The sequence below is a fragment of the Rhamphochromis longiceps genome, linkage group LG17 (genome assembly GCF_057381845.1).
Source record: "Rhamphochromis longiceps isolate RC_006_pf linkage group LG17, R_longiceps_female_GT1.1, whole genome shotgun sequence".
NCBI lineage: Eukaryota > Metazoa > Chordata > Actinopteri > Cichliformes > Cichlidae > Rhamphochromis > Rhamphochromis longiceps.
Window position 1 is genome coordinate 6,452,173 of NC_140573.1, and position 26,161 is coordinate 6,478,333.

General features: G+C 41.4%; 1 protein-coding gene across 8 annotated transcripts in view; it reads right to left on the reverse strand.

Annotated features, from left to right (window-relative positions):
• The window catches only part of slc38a4 (solute carrier family 38 member 4), a 32,222-nt gene extending 17,306 nt beyond the window's left edge, over nt 1-14,916 (reverse strand). For 2 of the 8 annotated variants that reach the window (XM_085387310.1, XM_085387304.1), the window contains exons 1-3: nt 14,772-14,916; nt 1,391-1,640; nt 694-768 (exon numbers count right to left, since the gene is read on the reverse strand). In XM_085387310.1, the coding sequence (XP_085243436.1) occupies nt 694-768; nt 1,391-1,506 (191 nt within the window). In that variant the 5' untranslated portion in view covers nt 1,507-1,640; nt 14,772-14,916. Of the gene's footprint in view, nt 1-693; nt 769-1,390; nt 1,641-4,569; nt 4,709-12,289; nt 12,395-14,622; nt 14,658-14,771 lie in introns of those variants that run through there. The other 6 variants (XM_085387312.1, XM_085387311.1, XM_085387307.1 and 3 more) reach the window with 5 other exon arrangements.
• Between the last annotated feature and the right edge of the window lie 11,245 nt (nt 14,917-26,161).

Here is a 26,161-nt window from a genome sequence, read left to right on the forward strand (position 1 = left end):
ATGGACAAGAATCTGTAATAATCTGTATAAACCAACCTAAAATGAGTAATAAAATATGTTTATATTTATTCTATGACTCATTAGTGTTTGCCAAGTCTGCTAGTCTTAGTGGATGCTATGTGCAAGCAAACCAAAGCCTGGTACTGCTGGTGGTGAAAGATTCACCAGTAGAAGGAAAAACTATTTATTATCATACTTTTTCCTCCTTCGTATCTCATTTGGAAGGAACATATCATCCATGTTATATTCACTGGCAGAATAGAGAAAGCAACAGAATGTTTGTATGTATTATTGTAGGGTCTTCTATAAAATTGAATTGAATTGAAAGTTATACGTTGGGACATGCAAATGTAGCTAATGGTTCAGTTCAAATATACGTCAACTGTGGCACATCTTTTTTGTAACCAGCTGCCAATAGCTGTTGTAGTGTTTATGTTTAACTGCAAGTCTTAAGTGCAAGCAAAAGAAAATAAAGTAGAGTCTATAGCTTTTGTCAAGCGGTTGTCCTCAAACACACCAACCTTCACCAGACAAAGACTTTTATTTATTTCATTAGTGTTAGCTTTAAGTTTACACTGTCAATGTGCAGCAAACCAAAGGCTTTGGTGCTGTTGGTGAAAGATTTGTCAGAGAGATTGAAAATCCAGCTTCCCATAGACATGTGTTAGTAATATAGAGTATTTATTATCATACTTCTGCCTCTTTGGTATCCCATTTGTCAGGAACACATTGCTTTCTCCATCGTCATTATCATCCACATTATACTGACTGATAGGATTGAAAAAGATATGCATTAGGACACAAACACAGTGGTTCAGTTCAAATGTATATCAACTTTCTGTGCTATGTTTAGCTTTTCTTTTTTTTTAGCAAACTGCTAACAGATGTAATCTTTATGTCTATATGCAAGTGCCAGTACAAGCAACAGAAAAGAAGCTGAACTGGTTATGCCACTTGTCTGAGGTCATTTGTGTGTCCACGTCTCAACTATATATGGAAGCTATGTGTAAAAAGATTCACTGTGCTGCTTCAGACTAAAACATATGCAATTTATTCTTAGAAACAGATCAAACATCCCAAGCAGGTGTCCTGAAGTGATGCAAACACAGAGAGTCATTCATTGAAAACATTACCGTGTTACGATTTATGATTTAATCACCTTTCTGTGCAACGAGCAGAGAAGAAGCTGTCTACGCTGATTATTTGACACCAATTTACAACTTCTGTCATTTATTCTGACGCACCAATGCACACCAATTTATACCCAATCATGGTAAAGCAGGAGTTCAAAGATCCGCTTGTGATTAGATTGCCATAACCAGAGGCTTGCCCACAAAAATCCAGCCTTCTCTAGTCTACTGATATTAAGAAAGACATCACAGTCACTGACCTGCTCATGGTGGCCTTCTCACAGTCGGTGGGCTCTGTGAGTTGTTCATCAAGGCTGTCGTCGTCAGCCACTGTGGAGACTTTCCTCAGTTCCATGCGTTCCACAATTCCCGGCATAGTGGTACAGAGAGGAGGACCAGAGGCAGAGAAATGTACCTTTCTAGGATTTTCAGGGTTTAGACTTCACTGGCACAGGATACAAGAACCTTGTCAATCACCTCAGCTATATCTTGTTACCGTTGAGAAAAGTCCTGAAACAATAAAGGAAAAACAAGACAAAGTTTCAGTAACAGAATTGGCTTTTTGTCTGTTTATATGTTGCTTTCCTTTTTTTGCTGGTCTTAAACTGTTCCAAGAACTGGAATAACTGATTACAGGGGCTGTCAGTGGTTTTATTATCTGCCCTTATCAGGTTTTTGGCCATGATGAGGAAGGCACACAGAAAGCCTTTTTGGCAGAAAGCCCTGAAGGCAAACTTCAACTTAAACATGGTTAACCATGATGTTTAACCTTTAACTATCCAAGTACTTTATGGCAGAAAGGGTTTCTTGTAGAAAGCCCCGGGGGAAGACCACTCCCACAAGAATAAAAAAATCCTTTAAGGTAAAAATGGAGCCCTCTACTCTGGAAACCATTTCCTGGAACTGAGGGGCTTCCTAAGAGATTATATGTGCCTTGGCACTTGTTACGCAGCTTCACCTGTACCAGGAAGGGTGACTTTGTGTTAATTTTATTGCCTTTTACATTTCACACAGGCTCAATTAGTTGTGTTAATGACTAAAGTTATTTGTATCTCTTGTCTCTTTAGGAAGATATCACAACCAAGTGCTGACGTACATAATGACTGCTGAGCGGAGTCGAGTCAGCTCCAGTGACGTGAAACTAGGTCATGGATATAGCATGTCCGTGGGGTCGTCGGACCACCATCAGCTGTGCCCTTGATAATGCATGAGCTGGTTTACACAACTTAACCCTTAACATCAAAGAAAAGAAATGACACTCCACTTAGGGGCACCGCCTTCAATTTCTGTAGTGTTTAAGTTATGTAAGAAGGAGCTCAACACACTGAAAGAAGACAACGTGATTATAAACGAAAATAGCAGCAACGTGATTTACAGTGCTGTTTCCCCCCTCACACAAAGAGCTCTTTGACTGAGTTGGAAGAAAAGAGCCTAAGGGCGACTCACTAATGAAAAACTAATGCAACGTGTACAGGACCAGCCAGAGCCGTGACACCGATGAACCCATGAGAAAGGACACTTCTGACATCCTCTTTTGTTTCACGGCACTCGCAGCAGTAATGATGTGGTGTAATGCATTGAGAAGAACAAATATGTTAATGTAAAGTTAAAGGAACAGCTCGGCAAACCACATTTACCTATTCACACAGCTCTTTCTTCTGCCATGAACTTAACATACACTAATGCAGACCTTCCCAAAGTATGGGGCCCGCCCCCTAGGGGGGGCGCAGAGCCATGGCAGGGGGGGCACGGGATGAAAAGGGGGGAAAAAAACAAAACGCTTGGACACTGCTAGCACAGGCGCCTACAGAAACGCAAAGCAGGAGATGAAGCATCGCTGAATGTGTTTCCAAACCAACTTCATTCTAAGCCAAAGACTAGAAAATATGGTGAAGCATATCTTCCCTTTGGCTTCACCTGCACAAGTGCCGAGGTAGGTCTCCCCTGCAGAATTGGTTTTCCCTTTGTTGGGAGCAGCACTGGGCTGTTTAAATCACGGACAAACAGTATCCCACATTCGTGATTTTTAGTTCACAAACACTTCCTGTAATGACTAACTAGATATGGACAGGTCTTTATTCTACCTTGATTACCTTTATGCATAATGATAGCTTTGCTTCTTTGCACTGAATCAAACAGTGTTTCTCTCTGTTTAAAAAGGTCTTATGTTTTAAACCAATCATTGGGTTTTTCATGCAAATTTCTGATAATGCCACAATACGACAACAACTGTAACATCAACGATGAACAAAAACCTTCCCACAACCACCTGGTGATGATCAAGTGGAGCAGTAAAAACATAGTTGAGCTACCATCCATCCGCAAGTGGTCAGTCTTAAGGACAGCTGATAGAAATACAAAGACCTGCAACTTAAGCAACAGCTTTTAAAGAGGGAAGCGGTTGAGCCACTTCAAAGTGTAAACAAGCGTTTGCAGTCAAAACTTGAGCTCTTTTAGATACACTACCAGGGGTGTTCAATGTCCTGGCCGATGCAGTTGAGACCTTCTTTCACAAAAACTTATTGTTACTGACAGGTTGTTGTACTTTCTGTGAAGTAAAGCCATAATAGTTTTGAGCCAACAGAGATTAGGTGGCTGTGTCATCGTTAAAAGCCACATCACACACGCCGCTACACCTAATCTCTCAAAGTCCTTGTCTGCCGTGCTGTTAGAGGGAAATGGAGACTGGGGTTCGCTCTCTGCAGCCAAGAGGATTAACCTGTCAAGCTGGGTTAAAATGATGTGTTGATACAACCATTACTTATAGAAACCCACATTAAGTACTTCCCACCATCGGTAAAATTAATCTTTATAGGTTGCTGGAATTTGTTCATTTCTTTTCCAAACCCGACCCATCTATCTCACTCCTGAGGCCAAAACATTTTTAAAGACTCCAGAGACAACACACAGTTCATACAATATGCATTTAAAGATTTTGACTTGGTTCTTTCAACATGTTTCAAGGCAAATCACACAGCAGCAGTCATTTTAAGTTTCTTCTCATATATAGAATGTCTGCTATAGTGATATAGACTGTATGCAGTCATGTTAAGATAAGATATTGGTCTTATCTAAAGTGTTTGGCAAAAAAGGAAAAGAAGCCAGGCTTAAAAAAATACAGTAATTTGTAAATTTAGAATGAGAGCCCTTTACCTATTTAGTCTGAAACCATTCGCCTTCAGTGTACACACAAGCTGTTGCATCAGCCACGGTCTACAAGTCTTGGCACGAGCAAACACACCCCTTTATAGCTAAGTGAGTGAAGTCAATGCTTTAAACTGCTACGTGTTACACAGAAAATTCCTTGAAAGCAAACATTACACGTGTTTCTGTTTTACCCCCCACTCAACATTTGCACAACAGAGGTCCTACCTGCTGTGCATGGCATGGCTCACTTTTTCAAGAAAAAAAATCCCCCTAAACAAACAAGCTCACTTACTGAAAGGTTTCTTAAAGCGGTTCTAGGAAGGTTCCTTGTTTGTCCTCCCTTTTTGAATGAATAGATTTGAAGAAAAACAGACAGAAGAGAGACGAGTGGATGGGTGAGGTGCTCTGGCCCTTTTGTGACTCAGGTAAGACAGGAAGCTTTTAAAAGAGAGGAAGGAGGGCCTCTGTCAGCCAATCAGGATGCGCAGTTTGCTCAGACTCCTCCTTTTTTGATCAGTCATAAGCGGGGTCGTAACCTTGATAGCTCACTCCCAATCTCCACCAACACCACCCACTTGGTATGCATACATGTATATACACATCTGACTCAACAAATATAATCGAGGAGAGCACACGGAGAATAAACTATATACACTCACTGAAGGACGGATAGAGCTACACTGTAACGTGGCCAGTTTGATCATCGGCATCGGACTGAAGATACCAGCGTGCACCAACTCCTAAATACCCTCAGCAGCTTCAAGACACGACCACATGAGAGGACACATGACCACTTATAAATGGACCTAAATCATACAGATCAAACACAGGTGGTCTGTATGATTTAGGTTACAGAAAACTGCTGTCTGGACTGGTCTCTGACACACACACACACACACACACACACACACACACACACACACACACACACACACACACACACACACACACACACACACACACACAAAATTGCTTGCACATGCAGCAGGCACACAGATGCCCAGACACAGACATACTGTAGGCGACTGTCAGTGTTTTCAGTAGTAGGCCGTGCCACAGGCTGACCAATCAGATGGCTCACTGTCTGGATGTCGGCGTGCCCAAGGTCATGTTTGTGTCAGAGATGGGTTTTTTTTTACTTTGTAATGCAGTTCAAATAGAAGAAAACACACACATGTACAAATCACTTAAGGTAAAAAGACACTATTTTCTTCCTCAGAACATCGGGCACTGAGCTTGTAAATGCTGAACATGAAAAGATATGTTTTAAATATAGACTCCAAATGCTGAACTGCTACAAAGTCTTCGTTTATACCAGGGGTGCTCAATACGTCGATCGCGATCGACCAGTCGATCGCAAAGGTAGTATTGGTAGATCGCATGGCATTAAAAAAATAGATGCCAGCCTATCATCCATCCCGTCACTTGATTGATACAGGGAAGCCAGTCAGATGACAGCAGATTTTTTCTGACGCTTAGGTCGCTGCGCATGCGCAAACAGCGGCGCGAAGTGTAGTAAAACTGACAAGCTAGTCAGCGAGTTAACTCCAATTTTTAGCTCTCGGTTTTTTCTCTTAAACCTGGCCGTCAGCAGCTACTGTCCGGACTATGCATCCCTGGCTGATTCAATTCAGTGCAAGTCATCAGAGTAAACTCAGGTAATGACAAAAAATTTACATAGTTAATTGTGTTGTGAAATATTGGATATTGCGGTTATGCATGTATATACATTGTAGATATAAAGAATCCTCAATATATTTATAAATAAGTATATGTTTTGGATTTTTGTAGTGGGTAGATCATTTTGACTTGGTCATTTTATAAGTAGCTCACATGCGGAAAAAGTGTGAGCACCCCTGGTTTATACGATACTTTACTGTGTTTTAATGTTTAAATAAAATCAGAAAATTTACTTGAGCCCACACGAGCCATTATTAGTCCGCATACTTGGCTGCAAATAAGGACTAGCTGCTGTCCAGTTTGTAGTGAAACTGTGAAAAGTATAACCTAAAATGGGAAACGGGGACAGTTTGCTTTTGAAATATGTCACCTGCAGCTCTGCACAACTTTATCTCTTATCGTCTCAACTTTTTACCATCTCTGTTGCACTTTTTCACGTTTCACTACCACTCGTCTAGTAGTTAGCAAGGCGAGCACAACCTGACAAATCTTGAGCAATGTGTGTGTGAGATCATGTGAGAAACTTCAAAATGTACCAGAGCAAGAAAGCAGTAATAATAATTTCACTTTAAATGCAAGTAAAATCAAATTCATCCCAAAAGTTTGACACAAAGAAGAAAAATGATGAAGCAGAAAAATGCACAGGAGAGACAATTTCTGTGAAAGCTAAACTGTGTGTGTGTGTGTGTGTGTGTGGGGGGGGGGGGTGTCTTCACACACATGCTCGGCTAATCACCTGTGACTAAGCATCAACCCCGAGATTCGGGGGTTGGGAAAGAAACTTCTGAGCCGAGCTGAAAAGCAACTACCAACCAAAGTGTCTGAGGTCAGAGTTTGAGGTCACATGATTAGCACTGCAAACAAAACAAAGACTTGAAGTATCCGTCGGAGGCAAAGACACGTGCTGGCTTCAGCCAATCCATTCAATGATCTGTATCTGCCTCAGTTCCAGCCTACAACTAAAAAAACATAAACCCAAAGGACCAGTCCACCAACTTTGCTCATTTAAAATGAAGGTTTTTAGTAAGAAATATGTGGCTGAAAATATTGCAAAGTTGCTACAAGCATCTACAAATACAGATATTTATCCTTTTTTGAATCTTCCGATTCTTCTTTCTTTTAGGTGTTTTTTTGAGTAATAATAATAAGTTTCAATCCTGGAATTGAAACTTCACTTATTTACTGATAGGTTTGTACAGAACAGGGTGTAAGAGTTCATGTTCTCAGTTCTCTTCTCACTGGGTTCAGTAAAGGTTGATCATTGCTCACGCTGATATCTCTACCCACATTTTGAGCCATTAGCATGTCCCCAGTCAATGTTTTGGGAACACTTTGTCATTTAACTGGCAGAGCCCACCTACTGCTGGTGTTTGCCACCACACTCTGGCTATTCTTAAAGTTTGCTAAAGTGATTGCCTAAATAAGAGCTGAGGTAATCATGTGGTTCTTCCAGATTAGAGAGTACACGTTGTTACTCTCCCGCTTTAACTGCATGTCTGTAGCGGGAGAATAACAAAGTATGTTGAAATCAGGTGGCTGACAAGAGGCCACGAGGGACGTTTCCATCATGGATCGAGGGTTTATTAACCTCCCATTTTGACCAAAACATCGTTGGCACCATCAACTTTAACTTCTCTGTATATCTTTATTGTTAGTGAAGCCCAAACCTCTCAACTCGATGTGACTGGGTGCAAATACCAAACAACTTGCAAGTAAATCATTAGTTGTCCTCTGTCAGCACGTGTTTCTAAGTAAGTGCTATGTACATCATATGATACTTAGCAATTATATTTGTGGAGATCCCTTCACGATAATCTCAAAAATATTCAATAACACATACATTAAAAATATAAGCTTAATTCAAATGACTAAAGTTACTTTCAACATTTTTTTGTAAACATTCTAAAAGTTAGTGCAAAGTTGTTCTGGCGTGCTTACGTCAAAAAGAAGTCACACACGTCACAGTAGCTGCAAATTGCAACCACATTCCTCCACCTGAAACCACAAATTCAATTTAATGAGGCAGTTTGGATGTACAACGGTAGCTGTTAAGGAGAAGTTGAACCAGCTGGTTCATACCTGACACCAGTAGCCTGCCAGCCTCTCTTGGGCTTTAAACAATTAAAATGAACAAAAAGTTATCAGTCAGCAGAAATGGCCGCTAGTTGTTTGCAGGTCAACAGAATGAGTCACTAAGAATCAAACTGTTCTTCTTATGATGCACTTTGCTTTAAAAATTGTGCTACAACCGGCCACAAAACTTCCTGTTAAGAAGCAATTGGGTACCCTGCCACTAGGTGAAGGTAAAGCAATATTCTGGGTAACAGATTAAATAACAAACTGTATGGTGTCATAGAGAGGCGTGAGGCAGGGTACACCCTGGACAGATCGCCAGTCTGTCACAGGGCCACAGGGTGGTAGACATAGTTTATAGAAATCGACATAAATATGGGCCTCATTGTATGTTTACATGCAGCAAACTCTATTTACCTGCATGCATGCATCAATGCTCAACTACTACACTCAGTCAGACACTGACCACCTCCATTGAGTGCATAATAAAAAATTAGAATGCAAGATTTTGCTCAATCAAATAAACATCCATGTAGGAAAGGAGATTTTCATACCTTAATTTTCATTAAGTTATCGTTTAATTATGGTTTACCTGCACATCAGCAACATGCACCAGACAAAAATGCATAAAATGCTGAAACAAAGGTGACTTTGAAAGCTGGATTAGATCACGTAGCCTAAAATACATGCATACAGTTATCTGACAACCTTTTGATATGGTTCCTAAGTACAGTTAACTTGACTTACTAAGTTACCCTGTGAAATGATGTAATACTAATACTAACACTGGACTAATATGGCACACTTTGGAGATGTCAAAAATGAGTATACTCAATATTTGTTAAATTAGATGTTACTGTTATAAAATCAGTATCATATGACACTTTTATAAGGTGTTACTATTCATAAATGCTAGAAACTAGCCATTTTAACCTATTGGTCGGAGGTTGCTAAGTAACACGATGACACCCGATGAACAAACGCCACATTCCAACCAGAAATATCACCAAGACCTAGAAGAACAGTGTTACTACCTCGGACAATCCCTGCTTTCTAAAACTCGTGAAACTTTTAAAGCACAAAACAGTTTTGCTAACCTTAGGTTTGCTTACACTTTCCAGTCATTTCACAATTGCCAAAACATGAAACCCTATGATAGATGGATGAACAATAAAGTGTTATCTCTAAAGTCTTATCTGTGAAGAGCCATACAGCCAAGACTGGAATCCCCAACGAGAGATCTTGCTATGATTGCAACTCGTTTTGTAAACAGTCTGAATATGTACTGATAACAGATAAGGACAGCTGAAGCTCACGGAGCTAAAAGTTCTTTTTCATGAGCGCAAAAAATACCAAACTGTCCATTAAACCAGTGAAGTCCATCTGCCTCTGCTGCCTAAGAACAGTGACAGAAATCAAAGCGTTCTGAATCTGCAAAGAATTATGATAGCCTAACCATAGCTACTGGTGAGGCGTGTCATCTGTGGATGGCTTAACATTCACTTGTGTCCCTGCAGCAAGAACTATAACCACATATGAGAGAGTGTGACAGAGGCACGCATGCTCCTTCAGATCATCCAGTTTGTCATTGTTTGCATTTGGGACGAATCATCATGTGTGACATGTGGACGACAACTCCCTCCTCCCTTCTGTAAATTTCCCTTGCTGTTGCGCTGGAATCGAATATCACGTTTTCACATGTTGAGAGCATATGAACAGACTATCCTGGAAGGCTGCGTTCATGCTATTCATATCTAGTTTGAAACTGCTACCATATGGAAGGGTTAGGAATCTATTTCTTGATTTTGATGTTCCATAGAGAAGTTTGATTTTTAATGTTCTGCTTCTGTAGGGTAAAGTAAGCACAGAGGACTGAGTGTTCCCAGAAAAGGTGTGGTGGCTGGTAACTATTTTTTCAACCTCAGTCCTGAGGTATTCCCTCTAGTCTGGAACAAATAATCACATACAACGACTCTCCTGAATAAGGGCAACTTTATACTACATCCAAAGTGCTAGGTTAGCTGGTTAGATAATTCCTCTCAACTGTTTTCCAACATTTTCTGTTCATTTCCCGTTATCGTTTCACAGCGACGGGCTAGATGTGTGAAGGTAAAGAAGAAGACGGGGTTTGAACGCACCTCTGTCATTTCATGCGATCACTGTGACGTATGTGGCCACTGAAAACAACTGCAAACACTTTTTGACGTAGCCAAACCGCACATGGTGTGACCTATTTCTAACATAATATGGAACGGCCCTTATTGCCTGTGACATTTAAGATACCAGTTTGCGTCCACTGTTAGGCGACAGCAGTGTCGGAAGTGAAGGAATGAATCGTTTCATTTATTCAAAAGAAACTGTTACATAAAGATGGAGATTTCTATGACGAATATCAAACAAGTAACACACAAAAAACAACCAAAAAAAAAGCCCATATTGACAAAAAACTTTGACCTTAGACCTAAAGTAAACACCATATTGACCTTTTGGAATAAACCTGGTGTGTCCAAACCTGTTTGTGAACCCTGGAGACTTTCTCTCTCTGTCCATCTTATCAGTTAATATTGATTTGCCAGCTCATGTCTGCTAATAGTGACGACAGCATTTTGTTTTGTAACAATGTGTAATTCTTCACAAGCTCAAGGTTTCACCCTTGACTCTAGCTGGAGGTGTGGATGATGACTTCAGAAGGGGCTAATGGGCCAGAGAAGGGTTTTTGTTTCCTGTTACGTCAAAGGCTCAGTTCTCGGTGTCTTCAGTTTCAGTTTGATTAAAATTAAGCTAAAAGACTAAAACCAGTTCCATCTGTGGTCTTTTCCACCATGAAAAATAACCCGTGGGTGTAATTTGAGAGCTTGGAGCCAGTAACTTTTGTTAGGTCACCTGTATAAAGACGTCACTACCTGATGCACAGAGGAGACAGACTGTTCTCTCAGTAGGAGAACACATTTACAAAATAACCTGCTTCTTTTCATGTTTCTCTAGTTGGCACCATTTTGAACTCTGGATATCTTCATCACGCCATAGTAAGAACTTTCCACATAACAGTCTGCATTTTAAGTTCACTTTAACACAGAACTACTCTGGCTGCTTATGTAAAGCTGACACCTTTGTCCCTAGTAGCTTTATAAAGTGTAATTGAAGCATACAATATTGAATTAGGAGAAACAGAAAAAGAGTCTTTACACTACACAAGCATGAATTCAGGTCACTTTAATTACATTAACTGGGTCTAAGGAAGGAATTGTAGAAGAAAAATGGAGAATATTTTAGTAACCATCAACCCGGTGTTCTCTGATTATTCAGAGGTGCTATGTGGGATATTTAGAGCTACAATCATATCAAGTGCTCTGCACTAATCTCTTGCTAAGGCACTGACTCATAGTTCTGATTCCTGGCAGACAGATAAAAGAAGAAAATATTTAAATATATTACCTCTCTCATGCACAGTGTTGCCTACATGAAACTCGTGTTTACCTTTGCAGGGACTTGCTAACATTAGGTAAACTCAGAGTTACTCTGGGTAAATTATAAATGCTACATTTTTAGGAAAGGCAGAAGTATCTTGGGAAGTCTGTATATTGTCCTTTCTTCAGAGGTTTTAGATGAGAATATTCTAAAACTCTCAAGTCTGCAGGACAAATATGAAGGCAGAGTAAGCATGGGGAGACAGATAGCCTAGCTAAGCCCCCAGTCACACAGGCCTATAGCCAGGTTGTTAACTGCAAGGAAACCACTGATCATGAGGGGAAAATGTACATTCCCCAACAAGTTGCGAGTGGTTGAGAGCAGTCAATGTGATATCACTTGCCCCATTCACACAGGCCTTGAGAGCTGGCAGTCACCTGTCCTGCTGTGTATTCTGCGAATGCTTAGCAAGTGGTTGCACTGTCACTACCATGAAATTGCGTTGCAAAGACGTGTGCAACTATGGATAACAATTAAGGAGGTTTTTGAAGCAGTACTCTTTTTATGACCTGTTTCACCTGGTGAAAGCTAGCAAACTCCAGCAATCACTTGTCAAACGGTCGGGAAATACATGGGTCGACAGGTCTCCAGGGCTATGTGACTGACACCTGATATGCTTGCTAGCTGAAAAAAATAGTTTACGAGTTTCTATCACTCCCTCTCTTTGCCTTCTTTTCCTTTTGTGGTTTTCTCCTTGACATTTACCCCAGGTGTACCACAATCAGTCAACTGAGGAATGCCCCCTAAAACTACAAAAAAACAAAACAAAAAAACCTAATCAGGAATCACACCTTATTCCCTCCACAGGAGTTTTTAAAGTGCTCAAGCAGTTGTGTTGGCAAACATCCCACAGTGCTTAGAGGACACTGAACCCCTGCAGCTGACCCCTGACCACCCTGTTGGCGAGAAAAAGAAAAGGGGTAAATTCCTTCCAAGGTTCTGCTAAGTTTTACATTAGAAAAAAGCTGGATTACTGCATACAGGCAGGTGGTTACCTCAGTGAACAGCCCAGGTTTGTGAATTATGCAATCATTCAGTTCACACATTATACAGTGTATTTACCTTTTCACATTCGCATTGAATGTGCCGACAGCATTCTGGAAAACTGCCAGTTGCTTCTGTGCTTTGTGGCACTGGCTCAATGCATCTTTGTATGATATCCATTCCTTTGAAACTGACACGGCATCTGGCTTGTGGATCATTTGCTCATACTCCAAGTTAGATCAGCCAGTGCAGGCAATATTTCAGCTCCCAGCTGCGCAGCAGGATCTGACCTACATGTGTCATTCAGGTATCCATGGGGTCAGTGAGGAGTAAGGCTTCACGAGCTCCAAGCTCTAACATGTGCAGGAATTTCCTTCCCACCTTTATCTTGGAAAAGCAGTTAAAATAACTGTAATGGCTGCTTTCACAGAGACCTTTACAGTCAGCTGGTGTAAGACTGAAAGGCACTGCACGGATATTAAACATGGAGGTTAGTTTAACCAGCGTGCAGCTGGTGAAATAGTTGGAAACTGCTCAGTTGGTACGTGATCCACAAAACCTTTTCCAAGCTGGAAACACGCTTATGTTATGCTTCTACAATCCTTTGACTCTGACCATACTCTTTAAAAAAAGTTACAGTTTAGGAAGTTGTCAAACTTCATTAAAGTGCACTTCTGCTCAAGAGCTGGAATGACCCACTGCCATTGAGGCAATGGGTCATTTCAAATTTCTTATAAACTTAGGTTACACATTTACTCTGTAGTAATTATTAAAGCTGCAGCAAGGTAATAACTTCTCTTCAATAACTGATAGCCATTATGTCTCCACACAGTCTTTACGACACGAGTGTGTACCACTGCCACCACCACATTCCTCAAAGAAAACACGCCCACATCTAGAAACTTAAATATCCATGTAGGTGGAGTCATACTCAGACCTCTATTATGCAAGTAGGTTGAAAAGAAAAATCTAGGCCTTGGTTTGAAAGTGTACGGTCACTGAGTAGCAACTGGGTATTTTTAGCTTCCAGAATGGCAGTGACAGAACCTTAAGTCACCACTTGAATACGCCCAAGCCTGCAGATTCTCCAGGCTCAATCTAAGTCTTTGTTTTCAGTCCTGTGCTGTCACCTGGCTGTCTGCCACTAAGACCAGTGTTCTCCAATTTCAAACCAAAAGACGCTCAAGAGAGTAAAGTGGAAAGTGAAAAGCATCCCATTATAAAAACCTCACTCTTTACAATCTGTAATCTATTATGATGCCCACAGTCAAAAAAAATGATCTTCCAGGTGGTAACTGAGGGGCACACCATGACAGACAAAGAAAAAGAAAAAAAAACAAAAAGCGTGGACATGAAATCTCGTCAAAATAAACTGAGATTAACCATATAAGCATCTCCATCAAAGCATGGGGACAGTATGAGCTTGTGATTGCAGTCGTAACATATCTATTAGTCCTCAGAGGGCTTCCTCAAGCCACGCTCCGCGTGCCTCGCTCCGCTGTTACATAAACCACGATCCTTTCTTTCTTTAAGCATCTTCTCCAGCTGCTCACCGCTTCAAAAATCATTACTGGAATTGTATTATATACAGAGAGACTTTATGAGTCACAGAAACTATGGAAAGTGAAAAAAAGCAGGGAAATGTTAAATAAAAAGCGAGATGAAAATTGGAAACGTTATTAGCCGCCTTTGTGTAGCTTTTTTCCTGCGGTTTCAGTGAACGCGGAAAAGCATGCAAAACACACACAAGCTCCACGCAAAATCCACGTTTGCTGCATGCGATCAACTGGTGGCTCGAGAAACCCTTTTGTTAAGACAATAAATGCTCACACCAAAAAAAAAAAAAAAAAAGAAAGAAAAAAGCGCAATTTTCTCTTATAAATAAAGACACGTTTGGCGCTGTTTATTGACTTCAGGCACCACCCTGCAGGAAGCCTCCGCACACAGACGCTCCTTATCTAAAGACACGCTTTACTGTAGAAAGAAACCCGATAAAAACAAACAAAAAACAAACAAACGAATAAGCATGCATGCAAACCCAAATAAACCCGCGCACAAGTGAGCTCTCTGTCATTATTATTATTTATGATTTGACTTACATGTTCTAATTTTAGTCATTAAACCTCACCACACTGCTTACCAGGCGGGGGGAAGCCCTCCGAGTCAAACTGCCCGCTTCCAGAGTATCAGAAAGGGAGGGTAATGATTAGGCAGCTAATCACAAGAAGGATGGAAAAAAAAAAAACTTAAAGTAAAGAGCAGATGTTAATGGAAATGTCGGGGTCTTACCTACTGTGTAAGAGCGGCGCAGGAGGAAGCGGACTACTGGAAACGAGCGCTTCAGACCCTTCCCATTTAACAAGCAAGGACACTGAATGGAAATTTCCATCTGCCATGTGATGATAGCAACTCTTTAAGCGTCGTGTTACACCCACCGCTGCTGGGGGCTCCTTCTTCTCCCAATTACCTCATTTGATTTGAGGATACACTTAAACAGCCCAGAGCTCAGAAAGTGACGGTCTGAGTGGAGTCGCTCAGTCAGTCTTTTACCAGTTTTTCCACCTGAAACAGGCGTTGTAGTCTTAGCCATTTATAATGAGTGTCCAATTTTATGTTTGGGCAGTGTTTAGGATAAATACAGGTTTAATGACAGGGAGTCGTTGTTTACATTCTGGCTGACCACATTGTTGGAGAAAAACAGCTTCACGCTGCCAGTTCAGTGCAATTCACTGCTTTTAAAGCGAGCAGGACCTGGAACGGACTTATCATTTGGGCGTTCCTGTGGTGGTGGCCAAGTTTGAGGAAGCTGCAGTTTACTGTCGCCTTTATTTGCCATGCATTTATTATCCATTGTATTATTTTACTGCCTTGCATTAACTACTTTCCCCCCAAAAGGAATAAATATTACACAAATACACATTAAATCTTAGTGTCGTGAGTTTTAACAGCAGGCATAGAAATCTAAGCCTTTGTGGGATGGATTCAGCAAGGTGTTGGAAATATTGCTGGCAGATTTTGGTGTGACAGCATTACAGAGTTGCTGCAGATCTATCAGTTACACGTTCATGGTGCGACTCTCCCGTGTAACATCCCAAAAGTGCTCTATTAAATTGGGATCTGGTGACTGTGACACTGGTTAGTGCACGTTAGAACAGTGGTCCCCAACCTTTTTTGCGCCACGGACCGGTTTATGCCCGACAATATTTTCACGGACCGGCCTTTAAGGTGTCGCTGATAAATACAACAAAATAAAACTAGTACCGGTACCGAAAAAAAGAAGATTTATTCATAACACACGTGAAAAGACCCAGGAAAACCGAGTTAACGATAAAAACGATAACAAAATGACGCTGAAAACCGATAAAAACCCTGAAAACCATACATTTCTCACCTGAGCGTCAACTCTCGCGGCCCGGTACCAAACGACTCACGGACCGGTACCGGTCCGAGGCCCGGGGTTGGGGACCGCTGCGTTAGAACAAAACTTCAGTTGGCAAAGTGTGCCAACAAAGTATCTCCCACACGTTACACATTACAGCAGCAGGAGACAGATCCATGCTTTCATGTTGTTTATGGCAAACTCTGAATGTCACAGCAGAAATTAAGACTCAGCCCATCAGGCAGCGTTTTTTCCGGTCTTTTATTGTCCAACTGCCGCTCACTGCCGCTCACCGCCACCAGAGATGGGCAGTAATCTGCTGTAATCTGATTACTTTTTTCAGGTAACGAGTAAAGTAAGGGATTACTATTGCAAAAACGGTAATTAGATTACCGTTACTTTCCCGTAGGAACGCTGCGTTACTGCGTTACTAAAACGTGATTTTTTTGCGAGAATGTCTCATAACAGTGACGTAAGCGAGTGCGACGTTCCTGACAACAGCTGTGTGCAGATCAACAATGGATTATATGGGTGCGGGAGAGAGTATGAGCGTGCAGCATTCAAAGCGTGGAAGTACTGACCTTACTTTGAGTTAGATTCCATAAAAAGTGACAAAAACATTAGTGTCCGTTGTGCGTGGGATGAAAACTTCTTTTTAAAGCGAAACCCCCCCCCCACCCCTAAACTTCCAAGCAAGCACCGAGTGCGCTATGACGTAATGGGAAACTCACAGAGAAACTCTCGGCACACCTGCACCAGGGTAAACCTCCGCCTACGCCACTCCTGCTTTACAGGTGAAAATAGAGCAACAGGACCGCTAGTCTTTGACTTTATTTATTTTCTGCTGTGTTTTACTTGCATCTATTTGAAAGAGTGAGTGTAAACACACACACACACACACACACAAAAATATTTTATGTGCTGGAATGTGCAGAAAATAAGTTTAACAAATTTCTTCCAGTCAGAGAATGTTGCATATAATTAAATTTTTGCTTGATGCATAAAGTTAAAAGGTTAAAACTAATAAAACAAGTTTTAAAAAGAGACTTTTCCATTTGATTACATTTTGTATGATGGATTATGTAGAAAAAGTAGAATTGGGCTGAAAGATCTATTGCTTTATCACCTATTCAGGTTGTAAATCGTGTTTTTAAAAAGTAACTAAGTAACTAAGTAATTAATTACTTTTGAAAATAAGTAATCAGTAAGTAACGGGATTACTTTTTAAGGGAAGTAATCGGTAATTAGTTACCGATTACTTTTTTCAAGTAACTTGACCAACACTGACCGCCACTCATTTCTGTTTTTCAGACCATTCTCTAGAAAAACCACAGATGGTTGTGTGGAAAACTCCCAGCAGATCAGCAGTTTTTGAAAGACTCAGATCAGCCTATCTGGCATAAACAATCATGGCACATTCAAAGTCACTTAAATCACCTTTCTTCCCCATTTTGGTGCTCAGTTTGAGCACCTTTTCTTCCATGAAAATAAAATAGGAACCACTTGTCAAAGAATTTCTTGATGCGACAGGTCTGTTGCTGAAAACCTTCTTTGCTATCTTTTCCTCATCACTGGGCCAAACACTGTTTGACCGATTTAAAGGAGATATTACTGGATAAGCCTATTGAGACTGGGTGTCTTCACAATATGGTGTGTTTGTATGTAATACATCGAACTTAATGCAAACATTTTAAAACAATATGAAATGGACTCAACAGTTTTTCTTACATTTTGTAGACTTTCAATATTTCTTCCAGTGTTTGCGGTACTCTCTGTCTGTCTTTCATTACAAACAATTATCTGCCAGATAACTTAGCTATATATGTACAATATCTCTCTCTCTATCTCTCTCTCTCACTCTCTCTCTCTCTCTATATATATATATATAGCAGAACAGGGTGGGGATACCAATCTCGACCATGATGTCCATCTGGCTAGGCCCCCCATGCTACCTAAACCATACAGGATGCCATGCTGGCTCGAACATCTCCTAGATTAACAAGTACCACATCAGGTGTTACGGAATCAGGGCACATTGATGAGAAGTGGGCTACTGGAACAAGAACGTAGACAAGGGATGGGAATAGGGAGCTGTTGGAATGCTACTACACAAGTAATCCCAGCAGAAGGGGTTAGAATAGAATAGAATAGAATTCAACTTTATTGTCATTGCACATGCACAGGTACAGGGCAACGAAATGCAGTTTGCATCCATCCAGAAGTGCTTTAGTGATATAGATATATTACAATATATATTAGCAATAATATAGATATGTGAGTATATTACAGAAATGGGTCTATTATGGTATGTTATAATGTACACGGTATGAAGTATGTTGTGAATATTCTATAACTATAAGTATGTACAGGCTGTAGTGAGTACAAGCTATGTACAGGATATGAACAGGATATAAATATGAAAAACTATACAGAATATGAAATAAATAACTTTACAGAATCTGGGATATACAGCTATACAGAAATGGGAACTATGCAAGTTGTAAACAGTTGTAGGATTAAAGATTATCGAATGTACAGAATGATTATTTACACAGAGCTATACAGTAGTGCAGTTAAGATAAGTGAGGGTGTAGATAGTTTCTACAGAGGCTATATAAAGTGCTAGTGGTTGTGAGTGGTGGTTCAGTCCATGTTATTATTGTGTTTGAGGGTACAGTTGTCCATTGTGGGTGTGTGTATGTTCAGTCCATGAGTTTAACGTGGGTCAGATGTCAGGAGGCAGAGTTCAGGAGTCTGACAGCTGTGGGGAAGAAGCTGTTCCGGTACCTGGTGGTCTTAGTCCGGAGGCTCCTGTAGCGCCTCCCAGAGGGCAGGAGGGTGAAGAGTCCATGTGATGGGTGACTGGGGTCTTTGATGATTTTCCCAGCCCTTTTCAGACACCGGTTCCTGTAGATGTCTTTTATGGCAGGAAGTGGTGCTCCGGCGATGCACTGGGCAGTTTTCACGACCCTCTGCAACGCCTTCCGGTCCGAGGCAGAGCAGTTCCCGTACCAGACTGTTATACAGTTGGTCAGGATGCTCTCGATGGTGCAGCGATAGAAGTTCACCAGGATGTCTGAGGACAGGTGGTTCTTCCTCAGAGTCCTCAAGAAGAAGAGGCGCTGGTGAGCCTTCTTGACCAGCTTGGAGCAGTTGGTCGTCCAGGTGAGATCCTCGGAGATGTGGACTCCCAGGAACTTGAAGCTGCTCACACGCTCCACAGCCGTCCCCTTAATGTGGATGGGTGGATGTGGGTCAGCATTCCTCCTGTAGTCCACGATGAGCTCCTTGGTCTTCTCGGTGTTAAGCAGCAGGTTGTTTGTGTCGCACCACTCAGCCAGACGATCCACCTCCTCCCTGTAGGCGGCCTCATCGTTGTCACTGATGAGGCCAATCACCGTGGTGTCATCTGCAAACTTAATGATGGTGTTGGAACCATCAGCAGGTCTGCAGTCGTGGGTGAAGAGGGAGTAGAGGAAAGGGCTCATCACACAGCCTTGTGGTACACCGGTGTTCATTGTGATTGTAGATGAGCAGCAGTTATCCAGCCGGACATGTTGGGGGCGGTTGGTCAGGAAGTCCAGTAACCATTTGCAGATGAGGGAACTGATACCCAGGTCTGTCAGTTTCCTGATGAGTTGTGAGGGGTGGATTGTATTGAATGCTGAACTGAAGTCTATAAACAGCATTCTGGCGTAGGTGTTGTTGTTGTCCAGGTGTGAGAGGACAGAGTGCAGTGCGATGGAGACTGCATCCTCTGTGCTCCTGTTCCGGCGGTATGCGAATTGGTGGGGGTCCAGGGTGGGGGGGGGAGACAGGATTTGAAGTGTGCTAGGACCAGTCGCTCTAAGCACTTAGCGATGATGGGGGTGAGTGCTACTGGGCGGTAATCATTGAGGCAAGATGGGTTGGAGTTTTTGGGTATCGGGACGATGGAGGTGGATTTGAAGCAGGCCGGTACCACAGCGTGGGCCAAGGACAGATTGAATATGTCTGTGAGCACTCCTGCAAGCTCCCCAGAACACGCTCTGAGAACACGCCCGGGGATGCCATCAGGGCCTGCAGCCTTGTGGACATTGATCCTGCTCAGCACCGCTCCTACATCGGTGGGGGAGAGAGTCATAGGTTGGTGGTCTGGCGTCATGTCTGCTTTGGTTGTGGTTGTGGGGTTCCCTCGCTCAAAACGAGCATAAAAGTTGTTGAGCTCGTTGAGGAAGGAGACATCAGAGGATGCGGGGGAGGGTTTGGTGGTCCTGTAGTCTGTGATGGTCTGGAGTCCTTGCCACATGCGTCGGGGGTTGGAGTTGGAGAAGTGTTCTTCTACCTTCTTTTTGTAATGGTGTTTGGCTTTTTTGATGCCCTTCTTTAGATTAGCCCTGGCTGTACTGTAGGCGTGTGCATCTCCTGACCTAAAGGCAGTGTTGCGGGCCTTCAGGAGGAGACGAACATCCCGGTTCATCCAAGGCTTCTGGTTGGGGTACATGGTGAACCGTTTCTGGGTGGTGACACTGTCTGTGGTTTTGGAGATGTAATCCAGTACAGATGAGGCGTACTGGTCCAGGTCTGTGTGGGTGAACATATTCCAGTCTGTGTTTTTAAATCTGTCCTGGAGCACTGTGTCTGTCCCCTCTGGCCACACTTTAATTGTCCTCACAGCAGGTTTCACACGTTGGATGAGTGGTGAATACCGAGGTGTCCTCACGAGATGGTCCGATTGTCCAATGTGGGGGAGGGGTGTGGCTTTGTAGGCTCCAGCCAGGTTACATGAACCTATAGCTTGTTCGACACCCAAACTAGGCGAGTGGCTCCAGCAGATACTAGGAATGACATTTGAGCTCTCCGTCCAGAAGCGCACAGTCCTAAGAAGTGTAAAGATACTGTGCAGCACCCTCAACCTCCCGGGCTTATGGTAGAGGACCCGAGCATGAAGGAAGACTGCTTACAGTGGTGAGTGGGGATTTTTATATAGATAGGCCATTTTCTTCATTTAACTGACTTTCATCAGCTGTCACTTCAAGTTTGTTGCTGTGCACCTTTGTGCATGTTTTGGTTTTACATTTGAAAGCTCATTATCGTCAAACATCACCGAAACGACACACTGAACACGTCTGTTTATGAAAACATTCCAAGTGTGCTTTGTTGACCTGCTGTTCTCTGCTACATCCTTGCTCCGTATTTACAGGATGGAAAGAGGAAGCTGATGTTGGTTCGACTTTATCCGCCTTCAGGTTTCACCTCTCAGCAGGCATTCATGTGGCAACAAGCAGGCAACAAGTGATAGTTTTCTTTATTATATGCGCAGTACAGCTGATAACAGTGGGCAGAACAATATTTTGGAATAGCATGGGTGATTGATTGCATTAAAAAATAAGCTTCTTATTATTCTTATTCTTATTATGCCTTCTTATTATTAGCCAACGTGCCCACTGAGGTCAGAAATAGTTGTGTGTGGTGTTACAGGCCAGCTCGACATGCTTTTCCCCCTTTTTGGTGCTACGTGTCATGTGTTGTCTCATGTTTTGAATAACAGCACAGAAATGCTATAAATCATCTCATGAGAGTCGGCTCATTTCAGCTGACAGCGATTATGAATACTTGAACCACACTGGCAGTAATTAGACGGAGCATCTGTCAGCAGGAAGTAAGTCCCCTGAAGAAGTCTCTAATACCTCAACGAGTTAACCATCCAAAAGTTGGCATCTTCGTCCGCTTCTACATCACTTTGGCTTTTTCTGTCAGGTAACAAGTTCATGTGAACTATTGTCACACGATAGCTGGTCCATGGAGCAGCTATATCTGAGACCAGAGGATTTGCAGGCAGATATTATAAACTGCACATCCCAACAGTGCAACACGTGTATGAACATGAAGCCAGATGACCTACTTTTTCCGAGTTCCTTTTCAGGCACAGAACATTGCTGGGTTCTCCACGCTGTTAAAGTGCAGGTAAAACACATGCAGATAACTTTTAGTGTCACTATTCGCACAGAGGACACACACGCAGATCGCTGATCACAGATTCATAACGTTTAATGAAAAAAGCCAAGATGGTTTTACAAAAGCAATAGAAGTTAACCATGGAGCTTCTTAAAAGCTGGGTGTTCAACTTAGGTGAGAATTTTACGACAAAGAAACAGGTGATACTCCTGGGATGTCTCAGAAACGTGAATAAGCCACTCAGGTAGGCTTCTTGTTAGAAAATCAGACAAGTTTCTGCAGTCACCTGAATGTTTTATTCAGGTAAGTAACTCGTCACTGAATCAGAAGTGTCTTTCCTTTCTGTCCTCTATCGATGATACATGGTTGACTCCTAGTCTGGGATGATAGTGGGTCAGGCAGGTATGTAGATGTGTATGCTATTCCAAGAGTAGGAGGAGAGAAGCAGGTAAGTGAAAGCACAAGTTAACAGCAGGTAAGTAGAACATAAATCTGAAATGCAAGCGGCCTGCACTTCACAGCCACATGAAGTAGGTTAACAATCTGGCGAAACGTGGAGATGAAAGCTGGGTTTAAATATTGCCAGTGACTACAGATGGAAAACAGGTGCGCCTGGGCCAATTCCTGGAAGACACACGCTCATGCTCACTGAGAGGAGAGCCAAGGAGAGAGCAAACGAGGAAGAAGTCAGATCTTAATGAAACTGCATAAATATTGCCTACCTACCTACCTTAATACTGCATTCACCATGTGCATTTCTGGACGTTTGGTGTTCGAATGCTATGTTTGTTGTAGTTTGTGCATGTTGGTTATGCTATGCATCTTTATGGTCACTGCAAAACTGCCATCTTTGCAGTGCAGATGAGTGGCCGCTAACTTACTGATATTAGCTAATAAAAGCACAAGGTAGGAACATAACACAGCAGAGCAGATGTCAACAACATCGGGATAAGAGGTAGGAGTTTGGGTGAGCATCATCATCATCATATCATCTACAACTCATCATCAATGCTTCAACACTTAGTACAGTGTAATAGTAATATTTTATACCCTCAGACACTTAAAGCAGATAGCTGCTCCTCCATAAACCTGGCTGTGCCATAGGTTTCTTCCTGTTAAAAGGGTATTTTTCCTTCCCACTGTCACCAAGAGATTGTTCATAGAGGATCATTTAATTGTTGGTGTTTTCTCTGTATAATTGTAGGGTCTTGAATGTACAGTATAAAGGACCTTGAGGCGAATGTTGAATTGAAGTAAAGTTTTGGTACCATATATTTAAAGCGTTTTATTGTAAATGTAATGTATATTACATAAATATATTTGCAATGTTGACCATCATTAGGTGATAACAGTTCAAGTAAGACTGTTGAACTCAAAGTATGTGCCACATTTTCAGTGATCAAACAAGCACTGCAGGCCAGGCAGAACCCACCTGTATGAAACTCAGAGACTATACACTTACTCACGCATAGCGCAGGGATTTGATAGATTATGTTTATGCTCCTCATGCTTTCGTTCAAACACACCTACAACACTGATGAACTAAGCCAAGTTACCATTATGGGATTTTAGAAGCTCTGCGTGTGCCAGACTGTTGCACTTTTATGTTTATGAAACAATGCTGCTGCCAAAATGTGGAAAAAACGGCCTGATGCACCACGTTCAGGCTTTGTCCAGGGCAGCATCTGTTAATATTTGCTTTTCAAAAAAATATTAGTCTCCCTTTAAACTAGTTTGAGCAGAGGACACCTGCAGTTGTAATCGTATTAATGTGACGTGTGCTGTGCTGACAGTGACACATAAATGTTACTACAGTTTTACTGTGCCAGATCAACCTTGTAAGATTGTAGTCGCTAATTTTATAGAAGAGCGACAAGTGTGCACATTCGGACATGAAGCTGACCTGATCAAATGCTCTCAGATTAATGGAAAGGAGTGCATGTCTGGGACTTGACCTAAAAATGGATTTCAATAGCAGAGCTGCAACTATTTGAGAGCCTTTGAGCTGCGGGTTACATTCTGTATCTAAAAACAAAACCGGCACACATGAGCGATGTTCTAATTGCAACATGCCGTTTATAAATAGATATGGTGCAAAAGTTGACACCTTGACACGAATACATTTAATTAAAAACTTTTATGTTTAATGTACAGGATCATAAAGGTTGAATGAGATTTATTCAGTTTTATAGATGACTGCTTCCTGTAATAATGTGGCTAATTGTAGACCCAGAGAGCAGACTCAAAGAACAGCTGGGAAGTTTAAGATTTATTTTATTGACAACGACTGAATGAAGAAGTAGTGGATAGATGGTCGGGAGGTTCTGCAGTTCATTAGTGAGCACTGCCTTTAAATAGGGAGCTAAAAGCAGTCCAGTAGTGGGACACTGTTGACAGAGGTGAAAACTGTGTCAGCCTTACTTGTTTTCTAGGTGAATGGAGTCATGGAGGAGGTTTGTATTTCCAAAGAGCCAAAGTTTCCACAACAGCTCAGACAGGTAACTGGGAGGAAACAAACAGATTGTCATCACCATCATGGCGCCCATTGAGCCACCTTCATTACCTGTTATTTGTAACAAACCTGCAAAGAACTGGTGAATCCACCAGCCAGATATACCCAGCACTCGATCGCAAATGTGAAGCAGGTGTATGAAGGAGGGAACTATAGGGAAATGCTGCCCAGAGGCGGACCCAGTGAGAGAAGCCAGCGCAGCAATTCCACCTGAGACTGATAGCAAACAGTTTAGAGAAACAAAGAAAATTGGGCTTCAAAGCCATCCAGCCACTCTCATCATAACACTCTCATCATAACACTCTCATCATAACACTCCCATCATGTGCTTCTTTTGTTTTCAGAAGAGAAACAGAACCTAAAAGTGCCTTCTATGTTTAGATGATGTTACCACGAGGAAAATTAGTCCTTTATAAATAGCAGTCAATGGATCTAAAGAACTAACATTTTCAAGGCCAATTTTTATTTTAGCTTTTGAAATTACAAAATGAATTACATAGAATCTTAGAAGTGAACTGTAATGACCTTTGTTCTTTCCTACCTGAAAAGGAATGAATGCTGATGGTTAGTTAACTGTTTACAGCAGATTGTGACAGGATCTTCTCCTTTGAAAAATGCTAGGCTTTGTGGTTCATTCATACTTTCATTCAAATAATAACTCTTAAAATATAAAATATTCCTTCCAAACGTCTTCATAGAACATTGAGGCCCAATCACACAAGCCTAAAGACTGGCTGGGACTTCCTGCTAATCACTGCTGACAAGGGGAAAATGTCTATTCCCTGATGTCAACTACCTAGCTTCTGAATTTACTGGTGATTTAAATGGGAGAATAAAATCAAAATCTAAAAAGCAGGAAACAAAACACAATTAAAACTAAACACTTTATAATGGACGATGTTGAACAATTGCAGTACAGATACTGCATGTATTTAAGAGCAAGGTGAAACAATTAATCACATTACTACTAAAATTCTGTTATATGTTGCTGAAATGTGCTGCTCTTTGTGACTTGTATAACGTTGAAAACACACATAATGTCAGTTTGCAGTGTGGCAAACACCATATAAGCAATCTCACAGGTATCGACATGCCTGTGTTGAACATAGTATAACCAAAAACTCATTGTGACAGATTTGGTTGCTAGAAGATTGCTACAGTTGCCCATACTTTCAATGGAAAACGGCAATTTATAGCATAGCATATCACTAGGTTTGTTTGACTTATGCCTCTTATGCCTCTGCTGTCTGGTGTGGCAGTTTCTTTTCCATGTAGAAAAGCCAACTACTTATTAGCAAATGACAGATGAACAGTTAGCTGTAATGTTAGCTGAGGAAAAAACCCCAAACCAAAATATTTCCTTATGTTAGCTAAGAAGGAAGAGATTTTGCTCTGGGGTAAGCAGAACAAAAGTCTTGCTAAAGTGGATAAGTAACATAAACATAATGATAAATATCGCTCTTTATTGTTGAGCATGTAAAGAAGAATGTGCTAATGCTGAGCAGAAAGATAATAATTAGCAAAAATGATAATAAACTTTCTAGCACTTAAGTTTTAATTGAAGGTAAAACATAATATTATACTCACAACTTTCAGAAAAAGAAAAGAGGGTGAAAATACTAAAACATGATTCTCAGAATTGTGATTTTTGCTTAAATATTAAACAAAAAAAATGAGCTAAAAATATTTGTGCTGTAGAGCTACATGCTGCTATGCTACTTTGATGTTTGCCTGCTAATAAGAGGCTGGTGTAACCACGGCTGGTACATAATAACAATAATTGGTACATTTACTTTGGACATATCAACAAACCTTGTGACTAAAATCTACAGCAATCAATTTTAGTGGTTA